The sequence below is a fragment of the Cydia strobilella genome, chromosome 23 (assembly GCF_947568885.1).
Source record: "Cydia strobilella chromosome 23, ilCydStro3.1, whole genome shotgun sequence".
Classification (NCBI taxonomy): domain Eukaryota; kingdom Metazoa; phylum Arthropoda; class Insecta; order Lepidoptera; family Tortricidae; genus Cydia; species Cydia strobilella.
In genome coordinates this window covers 3609913-3632142 of record NC_086063.1, presented here as the reverse complement: position 1 = coordinate 3632142, position 22230 = coordinate 3609913, and the positions used below count along the sequence as shown (strand labels likewise).

The window sequence follows — 22230 nt, the reverse complement described above, 5'->3', positions numbered from 1 at the left end:
AGGGATTGGGCCAGCGCGGTTTTAGTGGAAAGTGGTAAAAAGTTGCGGAGACGCCTAAGAGATCCCACAGCGGCAAAAATTTTACGACCGACTTCATTAAGTTGCGGACCCCAGGAAAGAGTACGATCCATAATCACGCCCAGATTCTTTACTTGGGCCGAGTACGGGATCTGGACCCCATCGAATAAAATAGGAGGCAGACTCTCAAAATTCACCTTAGCTATGTTCTTGGGGCTACCAATAATAATAGCTTGGGTCTTCGTAGGATTAACTCTAATTCCATAGCAAGAACTCCAGTGCAAAATGCGCTCTAAATCAGAGTTGGTGGTAAGAATCAGAGAAGGTAGATCCGCAATTGGGCACTGAGAGTAAATTTGGAGGTCGTCGGCATACAAATGATAAGAAGAAAGGAGGTTAAGAGAAATAGAATTGATGAAGATGGAAAAGAGAAGGGGAGACAACACGCCACCCTGCGGGACGCCAGCTAGCGTGTTGCACCACGATGAACGAACGTCGTCTATTTTAATACGTTGCCGACGACCTTCCAAGTAACTGCGAAACCACCTAATCGCATCAGGAGATATATTGAGAGTACCTAGCACCCCTAACAGTATATCGAAGTCTACAGTATTAAATGCGTTAGTGAAATCGAGCAATGTCAGTATTGTTAGCTTTCCGTTATCCATTCCTAAACGGATGTCGTCTGTAATTTTAACTAGAGCGGTGACCGTGCTGCAACCAGATCGGAAACCAGACTGAAATGGATTAAGGAGAGAGTTTCTATTTAAAAACGAAGTAAGTTGATAGTGCACTAGACGCTCTAAGACTTTGGAAAGAAATGGTAAGATAGAAATAGGCCTAAAGTCAGGGAAGGAAGACGGATTTGATTTTTTAGGAATCGGAATTACATCAGCATCTTTCCAAATTTTAGGAAAAGAAGAAGAAGAGATGGAAGAGTTAAAGATGCTAGTTATGATAGGGACAAGAAGGTCGAGAAGCGGAATGATCATGTGACGGCCCACACAGTCGACACCAACGGCATTCGAAGAAATGTACCGGATATTCTTCTCGACATCGCTGTTAGTGACTGGCGTAAAAGAAAAGGGGGAAAAGCTTGGAGTTGGAGAAGAAGAAAGACGAGTAAGAGTTTCAGCCTTAACTGGACCGCTGAAAAGAGCAGGAGAAGAAAAGTGCAAATTTAGGAGGTTGATATCTAAATCATTAGGGATTGAAGTACTGCTTGATTTACCAACTCCATAGGACTTGAGAAATTTCCAAATTTTAGCTGGCTCACCCTTTTCCACTGACTCATGAATATGGTGCCGCTGTGCGTCACGGCACACCGTGCTGCAGCGATTACGTAAAGCGTGGTATTTAGCTTTGTTCTTGTCCGTGGGTTTCAGTTTAAACTTGCACTTAGCTAAATTCTTCTTCGCGATTAGAGCCCTAATGTCATCGGACAGCCAGGGAGCTGGCAGATGTTTAATTTTGATAGGTCGAATTGGAGCATGGACATCGTAAAGTTGAATGAGGAGGGAATTAAAGATCGCCACTTTGTCATCTACAGAGCCAGCATCAGCGATCACGCTCCAATCAATTTTACAGGCATCTTCACGAAGCTTGACGGAATCAAGCCGACTAAAATTGCGCTGGAGAACAATTTTTGGTTTGGGTTTAGGGGGACGAATTTTGTAAGAAAGGAAAAGTAGGTCGTGATAGGAAAAGGCTAAAGCAGAGTGTTGACTGTAGTTTGCAACAAGCGAAGGAGACGATACAAAAGTGAGGTCGAGAAGTGAAGAAGTACAGTTTGGAAAGTGGTGTGTGGCATTGGGCGGTAAAATAGCAAGGTTACAAGCTTCCACGAGAGATTTCAATGACCTTGAACGGAAATCATTTTTTAAAAGACAAGTGTTAAAATCTCCCATGATTATATGATGATTATAAGACGGAATGAGATCTTCGAGTACCTTTTCAAAGGAAGAGAAATAGTCAATATGTAGAGAGGGTGAGTAAAAAACTCCAAGAAGAATTTTAGCGTGAGAGATATTTAATTCGATGAAAAGGAATTCAGCGGCGTTTAGGCAAGGGGTTGAGGCAGTGATGATAGAGTACGGAATATGAGACCGAAGGTAGATGGCCACGCCACCTCCACCTTTACCAATGCGATCATTTCGAATTATATGAAACCCTGGCAAAGAATAAGAGGTCGAAGGCAAACAAGGTTTAAACCAAGATTCTGAGACAAGGATAGCATGAATTCCGGAGAGATCAAAGGTGGTTAAAAAGTCGTTATAATGAGCGGGAATGCTTTGCGCATTAATATGTATGATGTTCAGATTCTTAGGGACATCTGCTAATTGGGTATTAAGAACGTCACGGAGAGGGGGTGGGAGACTATAAAAACTACTATCGTCATTATCCGATGAGAAAGATGTAAAGTGGTCCGAAGATAAATCGCTTTCGCTTACCGATGTCATAAACTATAAAATAAAATATAAATTATAATAAAGATAAAAATATAATATGTATGTATATTTATAATATATAAGCTAAATAATTTTAATTATAGCTGGCACAAACCAATGAGGTTACGCCAAACTCGCTATCCACCAGCAGTCCATACACTTATAATGAAAAAAGAAATACAATATTAAAAGGAAAACATTAAAAGTAGCTCAAGTAGCATTAAGACAGTGGAAACATAGATTAGCAGATAGTAATTTTACACAACGTGAAACGGAACGCGTCACCAGAACGGCAACAAGAAAAAAAAAAAAAAAAAAAAAGTTAGACAGCTGTCAATGTCAAGTCGCTCAGCACACGTCAGACCACAAATTCATAATATAAAATATGTGTAAAATTCACGAATGACCCACATTCAAAATCAAAAATACGTAAATAAAACAATAATTACTAAGTGGGTGGAAAAACAATTGATGGCGAGATATAATCCTGCCGAGACAAGAGTTAGAGAGCGGTTATGAGTCTTTAACAAGTACAGGCTAAACGCGCGATCTTGGATTCCTCTTGGCCCTCGCTGCGGGTGGTTGGACTGCTCCGATGGCAGCAGTAGGAGCCACCTCGGCGCGGTCCGATGTCGCCGCCGGGAACTGCTCCACATCCGCCACAGTGGTAACGCAGCAGCGCTTACCCGCGGCATCAAGGACGAACACGTTGCCGTCGCGGGTCCAACAACTCCGTATTCCTAGGCGCTCACGGGCAGCCATAAAGACAGCATGACGCGGCGCCGTGAGGAACTCGGACACTGTGACACCGGTCCCCTTGAGGCACTTCTTACCGAACCAGACAGAATTCCGCACAGAAACATCGGTGAATTTCATTAGGATGCATCTCGATCTGTTATTGTGTGGCCTACCAACTCGATGACAGCGCCTCACATCATCCACCGATAGCTTGCTCTCGAGATGCCTATTCAGAAGCTCCACAGCACTTGCCGGAGAATCACCCTCAGACTCAGGCACGCCATGCAACAGCAACATTTTCCGCCGTGAACGCATCTCTTGCTGATCCAGTTGCTGTCCAAGGAAATTTACTTGCTTCTGCAAAGCATCCAGCGAACCCAGAATGAACCTTCTGAAAGCGCTGAAGTCGGCTGACACTGAAGCCACGGTGGGACTAGAAGGAGCTGCCTTATCAATTTCGCTCTGGAAGGCTGCCATCTGTTTCTTAAAGTCTTCAGCCATCTCTGACATTGATTGTTTAATAGACTCCATTGTTACAGTTTGAGGTTATGTGTTTTTGAAAGAAGTGACTGAGTTTTGCTTTACTTTTATTGAATGGAAATAATGAAGAACTGCTGGTAGGTGAGATATATTACTTTGTCATTAAAAACCAATAGATTTTTAACCAAATAGAGGCTTTAAATTATTAAAAATAAATTAAATACACAGAGATGATGTTTATGCTTTTTCTGCACCTACCCACAAACAATAACATAATAAGATAGAGCGGTACTGTCATAGTAAATTTTGTAACCACAGTAAATTCACTGCCATCTATCGACACACTTTAAAACTAAAAATGAAGATTTATAAAAATACGATAAAATGTATTTAAATATGGATAAATGATTTTTTTTATTTGCATTAATTATTTTTATGATTTTGACCCATGTTCTGTCACTGATACTTGCAGTACCCTTCACTCGGCTCCATAAAATTAAAATATCATTCATGGGTAACTGTGTAAGAATTTATAATAAACTTCCAAATATCATCACTGAATTATCTGTTAATAAATTTAAAAAGTATGTAAAACGTAAACTTATCTCTAAAGCCTATTTATAGCACACAAGACTACATGAATGATGAAACACCGTGGGATTGTGATTGAAAATAATTAATTATTTATTATTGTGTTAATAATAATGATTATTCTAGAAAGTTTCTAGACTAGTATTTTTTATACAATTTTGGTGTTTGACGATCCTTTTGTGAATTCTTATTATTAAGTTTGACATATCTATAATAATTCAATGTTTTTAAGAATAATAATAACTGCATCAATAATTTGCTCAGATGTTTAGATAAGGTAATATTTAAAACTTGACAATTTAAAAGTGCTTGTTGCTAGGCCTATTTGAATAAAGATTATATTGACTTTGACTTTAATATGCGTTAAAATTGTTAAATAACAAACGAAACCGTCAACGCCATCTTTACGACAGTAGGCCAACGCTAGTAGCGCCCTCTGGTCGAGAATCAAATTTTCTTGATTTCCGAGGCACGTTTTTTCCTTAGATTGTATCCATCTATTACGGAGTTATATCTATCTTTGTTAAATAGTAAAGGAATGTAAATAAATTATTGACAATTGACTAAAATATTGTTTTTATTTCTACTACTACTTTCGAAATTTCCTGTTGTGCAGTTGCCATCAGTTATATCGGAGCGGCCGTGGTGCTCAAAAATATCTGCACACGCACTCTAATGCCTTGACAATAGAGGCGTGTTCAGATATTGGTGAGCCCCTTGGCCGCTCCAATATATCTGATGGCGACTGTACCTAAATGACCTTGAAAATAGGGTATCGCTACAGCGGAAGGATTTGTGACGTTTTCAGGCAAAAGGTTAATAAGGGCGTTTTTAAATTGCCTAGTAGTGCCTTATATATTGACCAGACAATAAGCTACATTTTGCTTAAAAACGGCTCAAATATGAGTTTGAAGGTTTAGGGAGGAAAAACAAACGACAATATAGTCCTTTTCTTGTAATTTTATTTTTTTTGTTTAAATTTTTTCTCAGATATATATTTTTTCATATATAATAAATTGGCTATCATTATATACAACTTAAAATTATCAAGAAGGTCCTTAGCTTCAACTACATTTGAGTCTTACAGCTACGTGGAATAACTTTCGTAAATTAATTAAATTAAAGTTACCTACAATGTAAGGAGTGCAACATTCAATGAATTTTATATTTAACGTATGTACAGTAATTTGGGATTAAATTCGATAAACAAATAAGTTTCAAAAGAGAGACGTGAAGAGTATTTCGTTCCTTAAATCATTTGATGTGCCGATTTTTATTTGGTTGTCGATTTTTTTTCGTCAGATTTTGATTAAAATTGCCAAGTTGAAGAGCTAATTCGGGTCGAAATAAACACGAAATCCCAATAAAGGACGATAAAATGATGTAATTTTCCGTTATGTTACAAATAATCCATACGTTTTCGTAAGTCGCTAAGATTTTTTAGGACACATGGTGAAATTGCGCTTATATTGTACAAAATAGGAATCTATTCATCAGACTTATTATTGAAATCTGACGAAAAAAAACCGACAGCAAAATTATGCTAACATACCAATATAATGTTTTTACATTAATAAATCTTATAATATAAGAAGTATGCACATTGACATGATTAGAAAAAAAAAATGAAATGCTGACCGGTTTCTTAGCTCACCACTATAATATTTAGTACGTAAGACAAATGTTCAAGGAAACGAAACAACCCTCCAAATCTTGAAAATTTAAGCACAATAAACTCGAAAGTAGAAGAAAATACAAGAACTAATATCATCTAAGCGGCTTTTCACGTACAGTCAACTAAATTATTAGGTTAACAATCGTGTTGGTAATAGTTTTGCTGACTGTGCATAATAAAAGTGAGGAATAAGTAGTGATCGGTAACAACGTTTAAATTTTATGGCAGCGTGGTCGAGTTAAAGTAAAGTAGGTAACAATTTTTCCCCTCACTAGCTCGGAAAGCCGTCTTTTATCCTTTAAAACAAGCGGGGAAAAACGCATTTTATCCACTAGTGGGGAAAGTAATTTGACCTTGGATGGAGCGTGTTTAAGTAGCTTTTGACAGATAACAAAACGTAAAACGCTCATAATAATGGTTAGTTCGATATTAATTATCATTTAATGAATGGTTTTAGAATTTAATAAAAAATACCAAATTTAGCTTTATTTAATGATTTTAAGTCATAAACCTTAAATTCTTTAAGAAACATTTGTTTTTTTTAAATGATGTTGAATGTTATTCTGAACGCACAAGTTGAGTCGATGCAATTTCAAAACGCATCGTCAGAAATGTCAACATTGTCAACAAAAATTTTCTTACCGACTCCGACATAAAAATACACAACTTCCAGATTTTTCTGTTATAATATCGTATTATCGTAAAAAAATGTGTAATTCCACATGTGGAACAGTGATGATTGCACTTTCCTCGCTATAGTGAGGGGAAAAGTTTTGTTTTACACACGGGTGCAAATGTATTTTACTTCTCGTGTGTTGAAACACTCGCTACGCTCAGGATTCTATTTTAGAACCACTCGCTTCGCTCGTGGTTCAACTATAGAATCCTTTCGTTTGCTCGTGTTTCAATTACAGACTCGCGGGTAAAATACAACTTTGCACCCTTGTATAACAAATAACTATTAAAGGAGAGTGCCAACTAGTTCATATAAAGGTTAAACTTAATTAATAATTTTAGCTGAATTTTACTTTACAGATACCTTTAACTCAACGACGCTGCCATGAAATTAAACCGTTGTTACCGATCACTGGAAATAAGACATACCTCCTGTACTTGTACTAACTAATGTATAATTAGTTAAAAGGAAGATATTGATATGTTTTGTGACAATTGACTAGATAATGAAATATTATTAATTCCCAAGTCAAAAATAAAATTGTGTCACGAAAACAGTAGCGAGGCTAAGCTGTATTTTTATATCACAGATACAAAAATTACATTGCCCAATTTACTATCCAATCATCCTGTTTTATACCAATTTTGAATTGACAGATTGCTAATAATGGCAATATAGATAAATACAAAGTTTTGGTGAAGTATTTTGTTCTGCGTGTCTATACACGGAGAACAAAATACGTCACCAAAACTTTGTATTCGTGTATATAACGTTATCTCGTGTAACTATTATATTAACCGACATGGTATTATAAAATGTTATAGGTATAACATTGTGTGACAGGGACAACATAATAAAACACTATGAATACTATCATATTGTCTCTGTCATACGAATTACGATGTTTTATAACAATTATAACGTTATATGCCAGCCAGTGTGGGACCACTATAAAAATAAATAAATAAAATACTATATACTACTATAACTCTCAACTCACTCTCTGCCACTCACTGTACCTACATAGAATGTTGCGTCAAGGCAATACACTTTCTACAAGAAGTTAACACATTCGCGGACACGAATGCTATAGCATTCGCGTAGTTTTTTTGTTTCCTTTGGCCTATAAAGGGGCTGCAGGCGGACTGGTAATCAGTGGGTTACCAGTCCGCCTGCAGTCTCTGGCCTGTCAGCTGTTCGTAACTGTCAACTTTTTGTTTGTTTGTGATATCGTCCGGCGGACTGATAATCAGTGGGCCTGTTAACACATGACGTCACTTACCGTCCGCGAACGTGTTAACTTTTTTCATATAAAAATGCAAATACAGTACAGATTAGTTATATAATTATAGTAAATATTGAACGTTTTAATCAATATACATTGAAACGCGGAGGATGAATTTACAAAATTGCTTGGTAGGGTACAGTTGGCAGCAAGAGTTGATAAGCGTCAATGCCATTGTTCGAGCGGGACGGCAAGGGGGCGTTCAAATATTACGTAACGTAATCTTCGAAGATTTTTAACCCCCCCCCCCTTCCTCCCCTGTAACACATCGTAATGTTTTACCCCCCTCCCCCCCAAATTGCGTTACGTTATATTTGAACGCGCCCCAATATAATTACGCGCGTGCGAAAGGAACAGAAAATGGCGTGTCAGTGTACGATTCTTCGCGCTTAGCGAGGCCATAAGCTCCCTCCACACTCATGCGCGAAGCCGCGAACGCGAGTGTGGAGTCTAGTTCGCTAATCAGCGAAATCGACTCCACACTCGCGTTCGCGGCTTCGCGCCGCGTAGTCTGGAGCGATCTTTACTTAAAACAAATCTGAAAGCCGCTTAGATAACCGTAATAAGGGTGGTATTCGTGGCGTCTCACTCTTTCATTAAGCAATATGTGAGACGCAAACACACATTGGACCAACAAATTGTATAGGTGGAATACCATTCTAAGATAGTGTAATTTAATAATATATAAAATAAACCTGTATAATCTTTCACTTCTTCCACTTTGTACTCTCAAACGTTCAACCATTTGCAAGGAAAGACAGGTAATAAGTACATAATTGTATCAATCGTTACTAATCAGTCAGTCACAATTAATTGCGACGTAAAATATTGTATAAAAATTCAAGAAACTATTTAAATTTATTTATTTAAACTTTATTACACAAGCAAAGAAAAATGTACAAATGGCGGACTTATCGAATAAGTATAGTTATAGTTCTACTACTTATTCAATAAACTTCCAGTCAAAAAAAACAAGCAATAATGTCCTTGTATAGAGACAATTTTTGTCAAAATCAAAAGTGAACCTCCTGAAACATCGACCGTCCGAGATTAGTATCAAATGTATAAACTCATCACACTAATCAAAATGTAAACATGGCCCTAAGGCAAGTGTACATGCTCATAGGGGCTTTATCAGATAAAAATAAATTATTGATTACCTCCCTAAATGTAGTTAATTAGAATACCGGTTTCTTTGAGAAAGTTACTTATATTAAGCTCAGGATTGCGCTATTAAAATTAAACTTTCGGTGTAGGTGTCGGAAAAACTAGTTTGATGTATTCAAAAGGTACTTAAATACAAAATACAGTACGTAGCGGGCCCTTTTTTTTAAATATCGTAAAATTATTTAGCAGTGGCCCCAGCACGTTGATGGGGTCTCAAGGGGCCTACTGACTATCAGTCCGCCGGACGATATCGGCCTGTCAGTTGTTCGGAACTGTCAAATTTTTGTTCTAACTGACAGGCCGATATCGCCCGGTGGTCTGATAGTCAGTGGGCCCCTTTAAAGACAACGCGTCAAATTTCCTTGCAAATGGTCTCACTGTGTCTTTCAATGTCGCCACACAACTTACCGGACTCTCGTCGCCCGTCCGGCGACCTGCAAATAAATAAAACCCAAAAACAAATGGACCTTCGATTCACATTTACCAAATTAAATCATTATTTCCTAGGTATTTTTTTTTTCAATTTTCTCGCGTTTCGATAAAAATTCTTTTAACTCTAATACATAATATTCAAACCTACTTTAAATCCAGTGGTGTGCCTAGATAGATAGTAATTGCTTCAATTACCAAATGCTTGGGATATTGACATTTATATCTTCGTAAACATTACTTTCGTAATCTCCAAATAAAAATTCTACTTGCTTGCACACTTACAATAATAATTATTGGGTATAAACCTTTACATGGGGTTTTTATTTTGATCTCCCGTGAAATGTTGCCGCTTTAAAAAAATATATATTGGCTGTGCAACAAATCCTTGTGGTCAATAACGAAAAATCCATCTACACATATGTCTCACGCCACGCCTATCACGTGCGCGTCATAGTGAACCTTTTCTGAATGCACGAAGGTTGATATTAGGCTGAAGCCGCGCCGCGCGCGTCAGTCAGTCTCTGGCGGTCAACGGCCCACCTTCCACCTGTTACCACTCGTAACAGTCGTTTTTTTTTCTCATTTACAATACTATACCAGTTTCACTAAATCAGAAACGAAACTGTTAATATTATCATTAACTGCATATATATGGATGGAATTTTAATTATGACAATTCAACAAAATTTGTACACGTCATTGCTTAGTGTGCATCTGCACTCAAAATTAGTTATTTTACAGTTACTGTTGACCGTATCGTATGTAACAATCTCACAATCTTTTTTTTAAATAAGCTTCATTTCTTAATTGTTACACGTTACCCGTGGGTGGATCAACTTTTTCTCAAAGAACAAATTAAATTACTTTCTATGAAAATATTTTAATTTGTGTTGTGGTGTTGCAACTTTTTCTCGTCGTTATTTTGTCCCATTATCAGTAGGGGGCAATAGTAGCAGTTTCTTAGAAGAAATGTTGTATCACTTTCTACTAATATGCTTAATAGATGGTCCATCATATAAATGGGTTAAAACTACCACAAAATTTAATGTTTGGTAATATTAATACCACTATATCAGGGTTTAAAGAGTTGCCCAGGGAAATATAGCCATGATGAGTGACAAGAAAAAGTTGATTCACTGACGTAATAAACAGTAATTCTGTAAAAAAGTCAAGTAACTTACCCTCAAAACGTATCCGACGCCAAAATCACGCCGAAACCTTATCACTATCATCACAAGTCACTCACGATTCGACGCAAAAGTCTAACCATTGTTCATATTTATGCCAGCTTGGGTCATGCGACGCTTTAGTTATGAAGTTTAAAACTAAAACTTAAATATTGGATTTGAATCAACTATTAATTAATCAATTTTGTCCATAAAAATTTTTAATCAAAGAGGAAAGTCAGTCCATAGACGTATAGTGTGAGTGTGTTTTACTCTCAATATAAGGCAAAAAAATTTGAAGAAGTAATAACACTATTGGCAAGTGAGTAGTGTGTCATCAAATGCCCCTGTGAGGTCGGCACAACCCAATATAGCAGTGGAGCTATTTCTAGCCGGTAATTATATGGTTCTATATGGTTAGATCTGTGGGGCTTAGTCTTAGGATATCATACTTACCCGACCAACAATCAACTTGGTGATTATTAGACTTAATTACCCTCTTATTGACGCAGGCGGGTAAAAAGAAGTGTAGTTCTCACGCCTGCGCATCCGATGGCGGATGGCGGCGGTTGTAAATGAACCATCAGGAGTCATAGATTGAGGCATAACGGCGTAAACCGTTACGCGTCACATTAGATCATTGAATGAAAATAACACCATTAAATCGCACCGAACGCTACACGTAGGAGCTCAGCGGAGCCCGGGCCACGCGAAGCAGTATTCGGGTATAAAAAGGGCGGCAAATAGTATAGGCCGGTGGTGCCCAATTCCCAAAGTTGGCTGAGCTCCGACCGACCTAACAAAAACTGCCATTTCTTGGGCCTAAATCTTGGCTGCTTAAAAAGGGGCCATAAAACATTACCGTTAACCCTCAGATTTACAGCTTGGGAAATGCCGGTATAGGCTATTTAGATCAATTGGTCACATAACACCAGTTAGCACTGCACTGCACTGTAGTCACTTCACAGTGGGGCCCCGCGCTTGGGTCGGGCCGGATGCGTGCCGTAGATGAACCGGCGGCGCCACTCCTCGTACCGCTACGTGCAGGCCACGCTGGGCCCCGCCGCCCCCGCCCCCGGCCCCGCCCCCGCGGGCTCGGCGGGGGCGGGGGCGCTCGCGGGGGGCGAGGGGGCCGCGGGGGCGGGCGCGGGGGCGGGGAGCAGGGGCGCGGCCGCGGAGTGCAGGTTCAGCTCGTACACATTGGACGAGTTGGAGTCGTCGTTGTACGACAGGATGCTCACTTCGTCCGTCTGTGGGAGAATGAGATGTGATTAGTGTGTTTTTTCAACTCGTCGACTGTAATGGTTAAATTAAGATTTCGCATACCAAACTGTAATAGGCATGATGACAGAATTGACAGATTTTGAGAAACTATCCTATGATGATAAGAAATATAAATTGTGGTATTTTCTATAAAAAGGGACCTTATTGTCGATGGCGCTTACGCCATTATTAACGATGCTCCGATATAAATACAATGCCGTGCGACGGCTGAGCGGCGTAAGCGCCATCGACAATAAGGTCCCTTTTCATAGAAAATGACCCAATTATTTAACACTTCTCGCGTTTTGTACACATAATTAATGTCATTACCCCATGCATGTATTAAGGTAAAATAACGAAATTTAATCGCGTTAGACCCGGTAATGACATTAATTATAAATTATTTACTATTAATAACATATTTAACGGCGTAACTTTAATATAAAAGTTGCATGAGACTAGTTTTTTGAGGTTAGATTTCGAACGGTTGTATTGTAATAACCTCGACGACCATTGTGATTGTGTTACTGCTATAAGTTGGCACGAGACAAGAAAATAAATGGATAAATATCTTCAAGGGTGTTGTTCTTTTATACTAAGTATTTGAAAGAAGCGTCGGCAACCCTAGCGTTGTGTCGGTGCGCGTGGTGCGGGGAGCGGCGCGCTGAAGGTCACTCCATTGTATTATTGTGTAGGTATAAAACGGTAGGTATTTGCGTTTTCTTTGAGAGATAAGTATCTGTGCGTAAGAACTATTACGTAATCTGTGGCAATGTATGAATGGCTTGCGTCCAGTCCACGGCCTTAAGGGCTTATTACACTTTGCTAAATTTAGTGACTAACAAGAGGGACGCCGCTATACGTGAGACGCGATAAGAGTTACATCCTATCGTTTCTCACGTATAGCGTCGTCCCTCTCATTAGTCACTAAATTAGGATAGTGTAATAAGCTCTTAAGGGTTATATGTAAACTTACGCTGCTCTCGGACAGGCGCTTGGTCTTCTTGGGCGCGGGCTTGACGGGCTGCGCGTGCGCGTGCGCGTCGGGCTTGCGTTTAGTTCCCGACGCCGTGCGCTCGCGCTTCACCAGCAGCGATGCCGACAGGTACTGGTGCAGCTGCTTGCGGCGCACGTGCCGCACCTGGAGACGCAAGTGTTTATTACTTATTACCAGTTGTTGCGAACGCAACCCTTATTAGTATAATGCAGTAGATGAACGCAGCCATCGGGCTCGGTTACTATGCGGAGGCTTTTTTAGCAATAGGCAATAGGAGCGCTCCACATAACTTGTATCGCGGACAATTAGAGGCACCTAAATTTAAAGTTTTTTACTATTCAAATTTATTATTTATTATTTATCATTTATTGCAGACAACATTGGTCCATATACATAATAAGCATAACACAATAAGACAACAGTTGCAATTATAATAAGAATTGAAATAAAATAAAATAAAATTATAAAATTAAAATTATGTTAAAATTAATAATAAATAAATCTTGACATTTAAATTTAATAGATTGATCATAATAATGGATACTGGTACTAATAATAATAGATTGATTAAATTCTGATTAAAAAAAAAAAAAAAACTAAAATTAAGATTAAAAATTAATAGTAATTCATTATGCGCAGTCAAAAATAAATTTAAATGTCAATGCTAAAATTAAGTTTAAATATTATTAACATGCAGACTATGCCAGTGTCCAGCTATCGGACAATCTAGCCTGTCTGCCACCAGACTCAGGATGCTGTTGGAGCTCCCACGCACTCGGCGCATAATGGAAGCTGTTCGTTTCCGGATTATGGCTTGGAAGCCATCTATTTGTGAAACCGCAAACATCCCAGAAGCGCTACAGTACCTGGGAAGACCCAACAGCATCCTCAGTATGTTATTATACAAAACGCGCAAGGCGCTGATTGCCTTCTGAGTATGGTTGATTGATAATTTAGCTTAATCACTCTTGCATCAGCCTCCATACTATAACCACCACTTCTACACCCGTTAACCGTTTTCGTCAACTGTACCTTGTAACGTAACCAGCACCTATTCAAAATTATAAGTTTACTTCAAATCGAAGTCTTTTTATTTGTCGTCGAGACCTGCACGGCGGCAACACCAGTGATACGGGGTTTTGGTTGCCAGTGCCACTCGGTGTAAACGACCTCAATAACTTCTTGTTTAATGTCCTATATTTTATTAATAATAATAATAATAATAAAATACTTTATTGTGCACTACAAAGAAAAATACATGTTACAAACAATGACAGGACATAAGTGAGTAGGTAACAACAGGCGGACTTATCGCTAAAAAGCGATCTCTTCCAGACAACCTTCAGATAGCGATTCACTGGCTAGAAATAAGTTAATGGGCAGTGCAAAATAACAAAGGTGTAAAGTTTACAAATCAAATACCTAAGTATAATTAATAACAAACAATGAAAAATAAACTACATAAACTACATATATTATTTAAGCAACAATAATACACTACATAAACCTACACAAAATACATAAATACATAATGAGAATTCAAGCAAGAGAAGAATAACGACCAGGTAGCGTGAACAAAAAGAAAAATATATATGTATAGCAACGGAGCTATTAAATAACATATACGCAGTTTAACGTTTATAAAGTTTATTAAGGGTTAAACACAGTCCACAGAAGATAGTCAGTACAGTACGGAAGAAAGAAAATAGCACAGGACACCATAGAAGAAGAAATACAGAAAAGTACATGTAAAACGTATTTAAAACATAAGCGAGAGCGATTGGCCTGCGCGCGGCCTTCCGGCGTCGTGTAGCGGATTCGACTGATCTGGCAAGAAAAACCGGGAGCGCACGAATGCGCCCGAAGATGTGCCGTTACTTTTAAGTACATCGCTCGGCCGCGGGAGCGCGGCGCGCGGGCAACTAATATTAACAATAAAATTATTTGAAACATAATATAATATGTGTTGCTACATCAGCCCCTTCGGAGACCTTTAGGTCGATTACAAGTAACTAGGGAAACGTACAACACGTCCTGAGCGAGTTCTGCGTTCGGCCTTTGCTGGCTGTGGCGCTGCGAGCTGCTGATCAGGAGCCGGACTAAGATCGGGTTCGCCTAGCATGTACGCGGGCTTGAGCCGATCGATGGAGACATTATTTGGCTTACCTTTAATAAGGATCTTGAAAAACTTGTCTCCCCGTTCAATCACCTGATAAGGCCCAGTATACGTAGGTTGCAGGGGCTTCCGTACGGCATCATTGCGTAGAAATACATGCGTCGACGTAGCCATGTCTTTATGCACGAACACTTTATGCGTACCATGGCGAGCCACTGGTGAAGGCTGTAACTTGCGCATTATAAGCTGCAAGCGAGTGAGGAAGTCTGTGTAATCAGCTGGCGCATCTTGACCCGAGGATTCAAAGAAATCCCCTGGCAAGCGCAGTTGCTGACCGTACACATATTCCGCGGTGGAAGCGGCCAAGTCGTCTTTCCATGCCGTCCTGATTCCTAAAAGAACCAGTGGCAGGACTTCAACCCAATCTTCGCTCGCATGGCATTTAATGGCAGCCTTCATCTGTCTGTGGAAGCGCTCGCACATTCCATTCGCTGCGGGGTGGTAGGCAGTCGTCTGTATGTGCTCAGCTCCGATAGACTTCGCCAAGCGCCGGAAAGTCTCGGAAATAAACTGCCTCCCCCTATCTGTTGTTATACGCTTGGGGCATCCGAATCGCGACACCCAACCGGAGAAAAATGCTTGAGTGACGGTTTCTGCTTTAATGTCAGAAATTGGCATCACTTCAGGCCACCTTGTAAAGCGGTCCAATGCCGTCAGGCAGTACTGGAAACCCTGCGAAAATGGCAGTGGACCAACCAGGTCAATATGAACGTGTGCAAAACGCTCTGTGTCAGTCGCGAATGACATTACAGGCGAGTGCACATGCCTTGACACTTTGCATCGCTGGCAGTGTTGACAAGCTCTAGACCAATTGCGACAGTCTCTATTTACTCCAGGCCAGACATATCGCTGAGTTACAAGCTTTGTCGTAGCCTTAGGGCTAGGATGACTAAGTCCATGTATCGAATCGAAAGCTTGTCGACGGAACTCGGGAGTCAGATACGGACGAGCCATTGGTCCAGACGTGTCACAATAAACTGCAGCGTCACTAGCTGTACCAGGAACAACTAACCTTTTGAGCTGCAATGACGATCCGGTCTTTAGCAACTGCTGGAACTCAGCATCGCGTTCCTGAGCAGAAGCTAACGCGTTGTAGTCAATGGCATTGCCGCTGACTGCATCGACAGGACGAGAGAGCGCGTCGGCGACCACGTTTTCCTCACCTGCTATGTGGCGGATGTCGGTGGAAAACTGCGCAAGGAAATCCAAGTACCGAAACTGGCGAGGCGAGCACTTGTCCAAGGGTTTAGTAAAGGCATACACGATAGGTTTGTGATCGGTGTAAATTCTGAACGGCTTCAGCTCCAGCATATGCCGAAAGTACTTGACAGACTCGTAAATTGCGAGCAACTCGCGGTCGTACGGGCTATACTTGCGCTGGGCTGGGTTCAGCTTACGTGAGAAAAAACCCAGTGGTTCCCACGTGTTACCTACCATTTGCTGTACCACACCACCGATCGCCACATCCGAGGCGTCACTGACCAGAGCCAAATCCGCATTCGGACGTGGATGAACAAGAAGTGTAGCCTTACCTAGACTCGCCTTGCAAGCCTCAAAACATGCGTTGAGGTCTGCGTTCCACTCGATCTTAGCAGAGCTCTTGCAATGATGACTTACTAACAAACCGTTTAGCGGTGCCTGTTTCTGGGCTGCGTGTGGAAGGAAACGCCGATAAAAATTCAGCATACCCAAGAAACGACGGAGTGCCTTGATGTTGGTGGGGCGAGGGAAGTCCATGATGGCCTTCACCTTCTCAGGTAAGGGTGACGTGCCTGAGCTGGAGATGCGATGGCCAAGGAATGTAACCTCAGCCTCACCGAATACGCACTTCGCGGTGTTTATTAGGACACCATGCTCACGCAGTCGCTCGAATACTTGCCTAAGGTGCTTCTCATGCTCGGTCGCGCATGAAGATGCCACCAGAATGTCGTCTAAATACGGGAAACAGAATTCCAGGTCACCGAGGATTTCGTCAATGAATCTCTGGAATGTCTGCGCGGCATTGCGCAACCCGAACCCCATAAAGCTGAACTCGAACAACCCAAACGGCGTCGTGATGGCCGTTTTAGCAATATCATCTTTAAACACCGGAATCTGGTTGTAGGCACGAACCAGGTCCAATGTGCTAAAAATCTGACAGCCGTGTAAGTTGTGTGAGAAATCGGCAAGATGCCTGACAGGGTACCTATCTGGTATGGTGCGGGCGTTCAACGCGCGATAGTCGCCACAAGGTCGCCAGCCGTTGTTCTTTTTCGGAACCATGTGAAGGGGCGACGACCAGGGGCTATCGGAGCGGCGTGCTATACCTGTACGCACCATATCGTCGAACTCCTGCTTGGCTATTTTGAGCCGCTCTGCATCCAACCGTCTAGGACGACAGTACACCGGCGGGCCAGGGGTGGTACGGATATAGTGAACCGTATTGTGCTTCACGGCTCGCTCCGTCGGGTCACCCGCAGGCCTCGTGATTTCAGGAAACTGCTGCAATAATTCGTGATACGCCGTTGTACCTGCAATCGACTTAATACTGCTCACAGAGCAAGAAGAGGCTGAATAAGCACGAGCGGTTAGCATAGTACAATAATCTATAAGCCGTTTATGCCTAACATCTATTAACAGGTTATAGAAAGCTAAAAAATCTACGCCAATAATAGGCTTTGTTACTTCGGCTAAGATAAAACGCCAATGAAAAGCGCGACGTAAACCAAAATCAAGCGTAAGACTAATTGCGCCATAAGTAGGTATAGGAGTACCATTAGCGGCAAACAATTGATATTTATCTTTAGTGCGGCACTGAGGATTTACAGAAGTAAAGGGAAAAACACAAAGATCGGAACCACTATCTATTAAAAATGTCAGTTTAGTGTTCTTGTCGGTGACGAAAAGACGACCAGGGGAAACTTGGCAATCACTCGTCGTCATTAGTGACCGCCGCTGGCATTTCCCTCGGTCCAGCTGCACGGCGCGCGACACTTGGTTGCACGGGGGCCGAATCTGTCGTGGTACCAGCATAGTCCGTTGCTCCCCGCACGACTCCTTGAGCGAGAGCTGTGACGTCCCCGGGAGCGCGAGCGCGATGTAGCTCGCCCACGGGAATTTCCAGTCGTTAAGGCGGCTACTTGCCGCACAAGGTCATCTATACGGCGGTTGAGACGCTCCTCCATTGTGCTAGGTACAGATGACGACGCGAGAACAGGAACAGCTGACCCAGAAGCTTCCGCAACATGAGGTGTGTGTACCACAATATCATTCACTCGGTCGGCCAGCGCAGCAACCTTATCCAAACTGGCATCTGACATCGTAGCAATAACAGTCTGCACATGCGGCGGTAAACGTTTAGCCCATATGCTGCGCAGAAAGTCGTCCGACAAGTCGGTATCGGCCAGGTCGCGAAGGTGTCGTAAAAACTGCGAGGGCTTACGATTACCCAGCTCGGCTTGAGACACCAACTCCTCCACTCGCTTGTCCTTGGACACGGATAATCGGTAAACTAGCTCAGTTTTTAGTTTGTCGTATTTTTCCGTCGCCGGGGGTTTTGTTATTATGTCCTTTACCTCCGCTGCATATTTATGCTCGAGATTGCTCACGACATGGTAAAACTTTGTCGAGTCGGCCACAATATTCGCCAAACTAAACTGTCCCTCCAACTGGGCAAACCATAAAGCCGGTTCCTCGGGCCAAAATGGCGGAACTTTAACGGCAACCGCACTAACGGTTGAATCTACTGTCCTCGGTACACTAACAACCGGTGGAGTAGGTGTGGTAGCACTTGGAGCAGTCGTTTCTACCATGATTATCTATTCCGCACTTTATTATAGCGATTAAAGTTTACACGGACGCTATAACACTGCACTGCACTCAGTTTTAACGTCGGAAAGTCACCAAATTTATAGCAACGGAGCTATTAAATAACATATACGCAGTTTAACGTTTATAAAGTTTATTAAGGGTTAAACACAGTCCACAGAAGATAGTCAGTACAGTACGGAAGAAAGAAAATAGCACAGGACACCATAGAAGAAGAAATACAGAAAAGTACATGTAAAACGTATTTAAAACATAAGCGAGAGCGATTGGCCTGCGCGCGGCCTTCCGGCGTCGTGTAGCGGATTCGACTGATCTGGCAAGAAAAACCGGGAGCGCACGAATGCGCCCGAAGATGTGCCGTTACTTTTAAGTACATCGCTCGGCCGCGGGAGCGCGGCGCGCGGGCAACTAATATTAACAATAAAATTATTTGAAACATAATATAATATGTGTTGCTACATATGTGTAAGTGAAAGGACCAAGACTAAGAAAGAGATTTTAAATAGTGTTCTTTTAGAAGTTTTTTAAAAATGGGTAGGGATTGAGCACGTCTTATATCAATGGGCAAAGCATTCCACAATCTTACAGACTGGAAAGTGAAGGATTTGTTGTAGAACTTACTAGATGACCGAGGGGCAGCAAGAAGGCGATTCTGAGAACACCTAACAGACAAAAGAAAACTAAACCGTTTTTTAAGGTATTCAGGAGTATTTGGAATAAATAAAGTGCGATAGAGTAGAGACAGGATATGTGTATTACGTCGGAAACGAATCGGTAACCACCTGAGCTGTGACCGGAAGCTGGAGACATGATCAAATTTTCGTAGCCCGAAAATGAAGCGAATGCACACATTTTGAAGCCGTTCAATCTTGTTCAAATTGCTCTTCGGTAAGATAGAGATAAGAGATGTCGGCATAGTCTAAAATGGGAAGAAGAAGGGATTGGGCCAGCGCGGTTTTAGTGGAAAGTGGTAAAAAGTTGCGGAGACGCCTAAGAGATCCCACAGCGGCAAAAATTTTACGACCGACTTCATTAAGTTGCGGACCCCAGGAAAGAGTACGATCCATAATCACGCCCAGATTCTTTACTTGGGCCGAGTACGGAATCTGGACCCCATCGAATAAAATAGGAGGCAGACTCTCAAAATTCACCTTAGCTATGTTCTTGGGGCTACCAATAATAATAGCTTGGGTCTTCGTAGGATTAACTCTAATTCCATAGCAAGAACTCCAGTGCAAAATGCGCTCTAAATCAGAGTTGGTGGTAAGAATCAGAGAAGGTAGATCCGCAATTGGGCACTGAGAGTAAATTTGGAGGTCGTCGGCATACAAATGATAAGAAGAAAGGAGGTTAAGAGAAATAGAATTGATGAAGATGGAAAAGAGAAGGGGAGACAACACGCCACCCTGCGGGACGCCAGCTAGCGTGTTGCACCACGATGAACGAACGTCGTCTATTTTAATACGTTGCCGACGACCTTCCAAGTAACTGCGAAACCACCTAATCGCATCAGGAGATATATTGAGAGTACCTAGCACCCCTAACAGTATATCGAAGTCTACAGTATTAAATGCGTTAGTGAAATCGAGCAATGTCAGTATTGTTAGCTTTCCGTTATCCATTCCTAAACGGATGTCGTCTGTAATTTTAACTAGAGCGGTGACCGTGCTGCAACCAGATCGGAAACCAGACTGAAATGGATTAAGGAGAGAGTTTCTATTTAAAAACGAAGTAAGTTGATAGTGCACTAGACGCTCTAAGACTTTGGAAAGAAATGGTAAGATAGAAATAGGCCTAAAGTCAGGGAAGGAAGACGGATTTGATTTTTTAGGAATCGGAATTACATCAGCATCTTTCCAAATTTTAGGAAAAGAAGAAGAAGAGATGGAAGAGTTAAAGATGCTAGTTATGATAGGGACAAGAAGGTCGAGAAGCGGAATGATCATGTGACGGCCCACACAGTCGACACCAACGGCATTCGAAGAAATGTACCGGATATTCTTCTCGACATCGCTGTTAGTGACTGGCGTAAAAGAAAAGGGGGAAAAGCTTGGAGTTGGAGAAGAAGAAAGACGAGTAAGAGTTTCAGCCTTAACTGGACCGCTGAAAAGAGCAGGAGAAGAAAAGTGCAAATTTAGGAGGTTGATATCTAAATCATTTGGACTTGAGAAATTTCCAAATTTTAGCTGGCTCACCCTTATCCACTGACTCATGAATATGGTGCCGCTGTGCGTCACGGCACACCGTGCTGCAGCGATTACGTAAAGCGTGGTATTTAGCTTTGTTCTTGTCCGTGGGTTTCAGTTTAAACTTGCACTTAGCTAAATTCTTCTTCGCGATTAGAGCCCTAATGTCATCGGACAGCCAGGGAGCTGGCAGATGTTTAATTTTGATAGGTCGAATTGGAGCATGGACATCGTAAAGTTGAATGAGGAGGGAATTAAAGATCGCCACTTTGTCATCTACAGAGCCAGCATCAGCGATCACGCTCCAATCAATTTTACAGGCATCTTCACGAAGCTTGACGGAATCAAGCCGACTAAAATTGCGCTGGAGAACAATTTTTGGTTTGGGTTTAGGGGGACGAATTTTGTAAGAAAGGAAAAGTAGGTCGTGATAGGAAAAGGCTAAAGCAGAGTGTTGACTGTACTTTGCAACAAGCGAAGGAGACGATACAAAAGTGAGGTCGAGAAGTGAAGAAGTACAGTTTGGAAAGTGGTGTGTGGCATTGGACGGCAAAATAGCAAGGTTACAAGCTTCCACGAGAGATTTCAATGACCTTGAACGGAAATCATTTTTTAAAAGACAAGTGTTAAAATCTCCCATGATTATATGATGATTATAAGACGGAATGAGATCTTCGAGTACCTTTTCAAAGGAAGAGAAATAGTCAATATGTAGAGAGGGTGAGTAAAAAACTCCAAGAAGAATTTTAGCGTGAGAGATATTTAATTCGATGAAAAGGAATTCAGCGGCGTTTAGGCAAGGGGGTTGAGGCAGTGATGATAGAGTACGGAATATGAGACCGAAGGTAGATGGCCACGCCACCTCCACCTTTACCAATGCGATCATTTCGAATTATATGAAACCCTGGCAAAGAATAAGAGGTCGAAGGCAAACAAGGTTTAAACCAAGATTCTGAGACAAGGATAGCATGAATTCCGGAGAGATCAAAGGTGGTTAAAAAGTCGTTATAATGAGCGGGAATGCTTTGCGCATTAATATGTATGATGTTCAGATTCTTAGGGACATCTGCTAATTGGGGATTAAGAACGTCACGGAGAGGGGGTGGGAGACTATAAAAACTACTAT

The 22230-nt window shown here is 41.3% G+C and overlaps 2 protein-coding genes across 3 annotated transcripts in view; both read right to left on the bottom strand.

Moving 5' to 3' along the window:
• The window catches only part of LOC134751783 (poly(A) polymerase type 3), a 223334-nt gene that overhangs the window by 180199 nt on the left and 20905 nt on the right, over positions 1–22230 (bottom strand). Inside the window, exons 13-14 of one of the 2 annotated variants that reach the window (XM_063687271.1) lie at positions 12915–13079; positions 10288–11925 (exon numbers count right to left, since the gene is read on the bottom strand). The exons of the other annotated variant lie outside the window; for it this stretch is intronic. Coding sequence (XP_063543341.1) covers positions 11713–11925; positions 12915–13079 — 378 coding nt within the window. The 3' untranslated portion in view covers positions 10288–11712. Of the gene's footprint in view, positions 1–10287; positions 11926–12914; positions 13080–22230 lie in introns of those variants that run through there. 2 annotated transcript variants of the gene reach the window in all.
• Positions 2988–3734, bottom strand: LOC134751668 (uncharacterized). Its single transcript, XM_063687111.1, has one exon. The coding sequence runs from the start codon at positions 3732–3734 to the stop codon at positions 3003–3005; it is 732 nt and encodes a 243-aa protein (XP_063543181.1). The 3' UTR covers positions 2988–3002.

Excerpts from the sequence above, each read along its gene's own strand:
- LOC134751668 (XM_063687111.1), bottom strand. The coding sequence starts at position 3,734 with ATGGAGTCTATTAAACAATCAATGTCAGAGATGGCTGAAGACTTTAAG.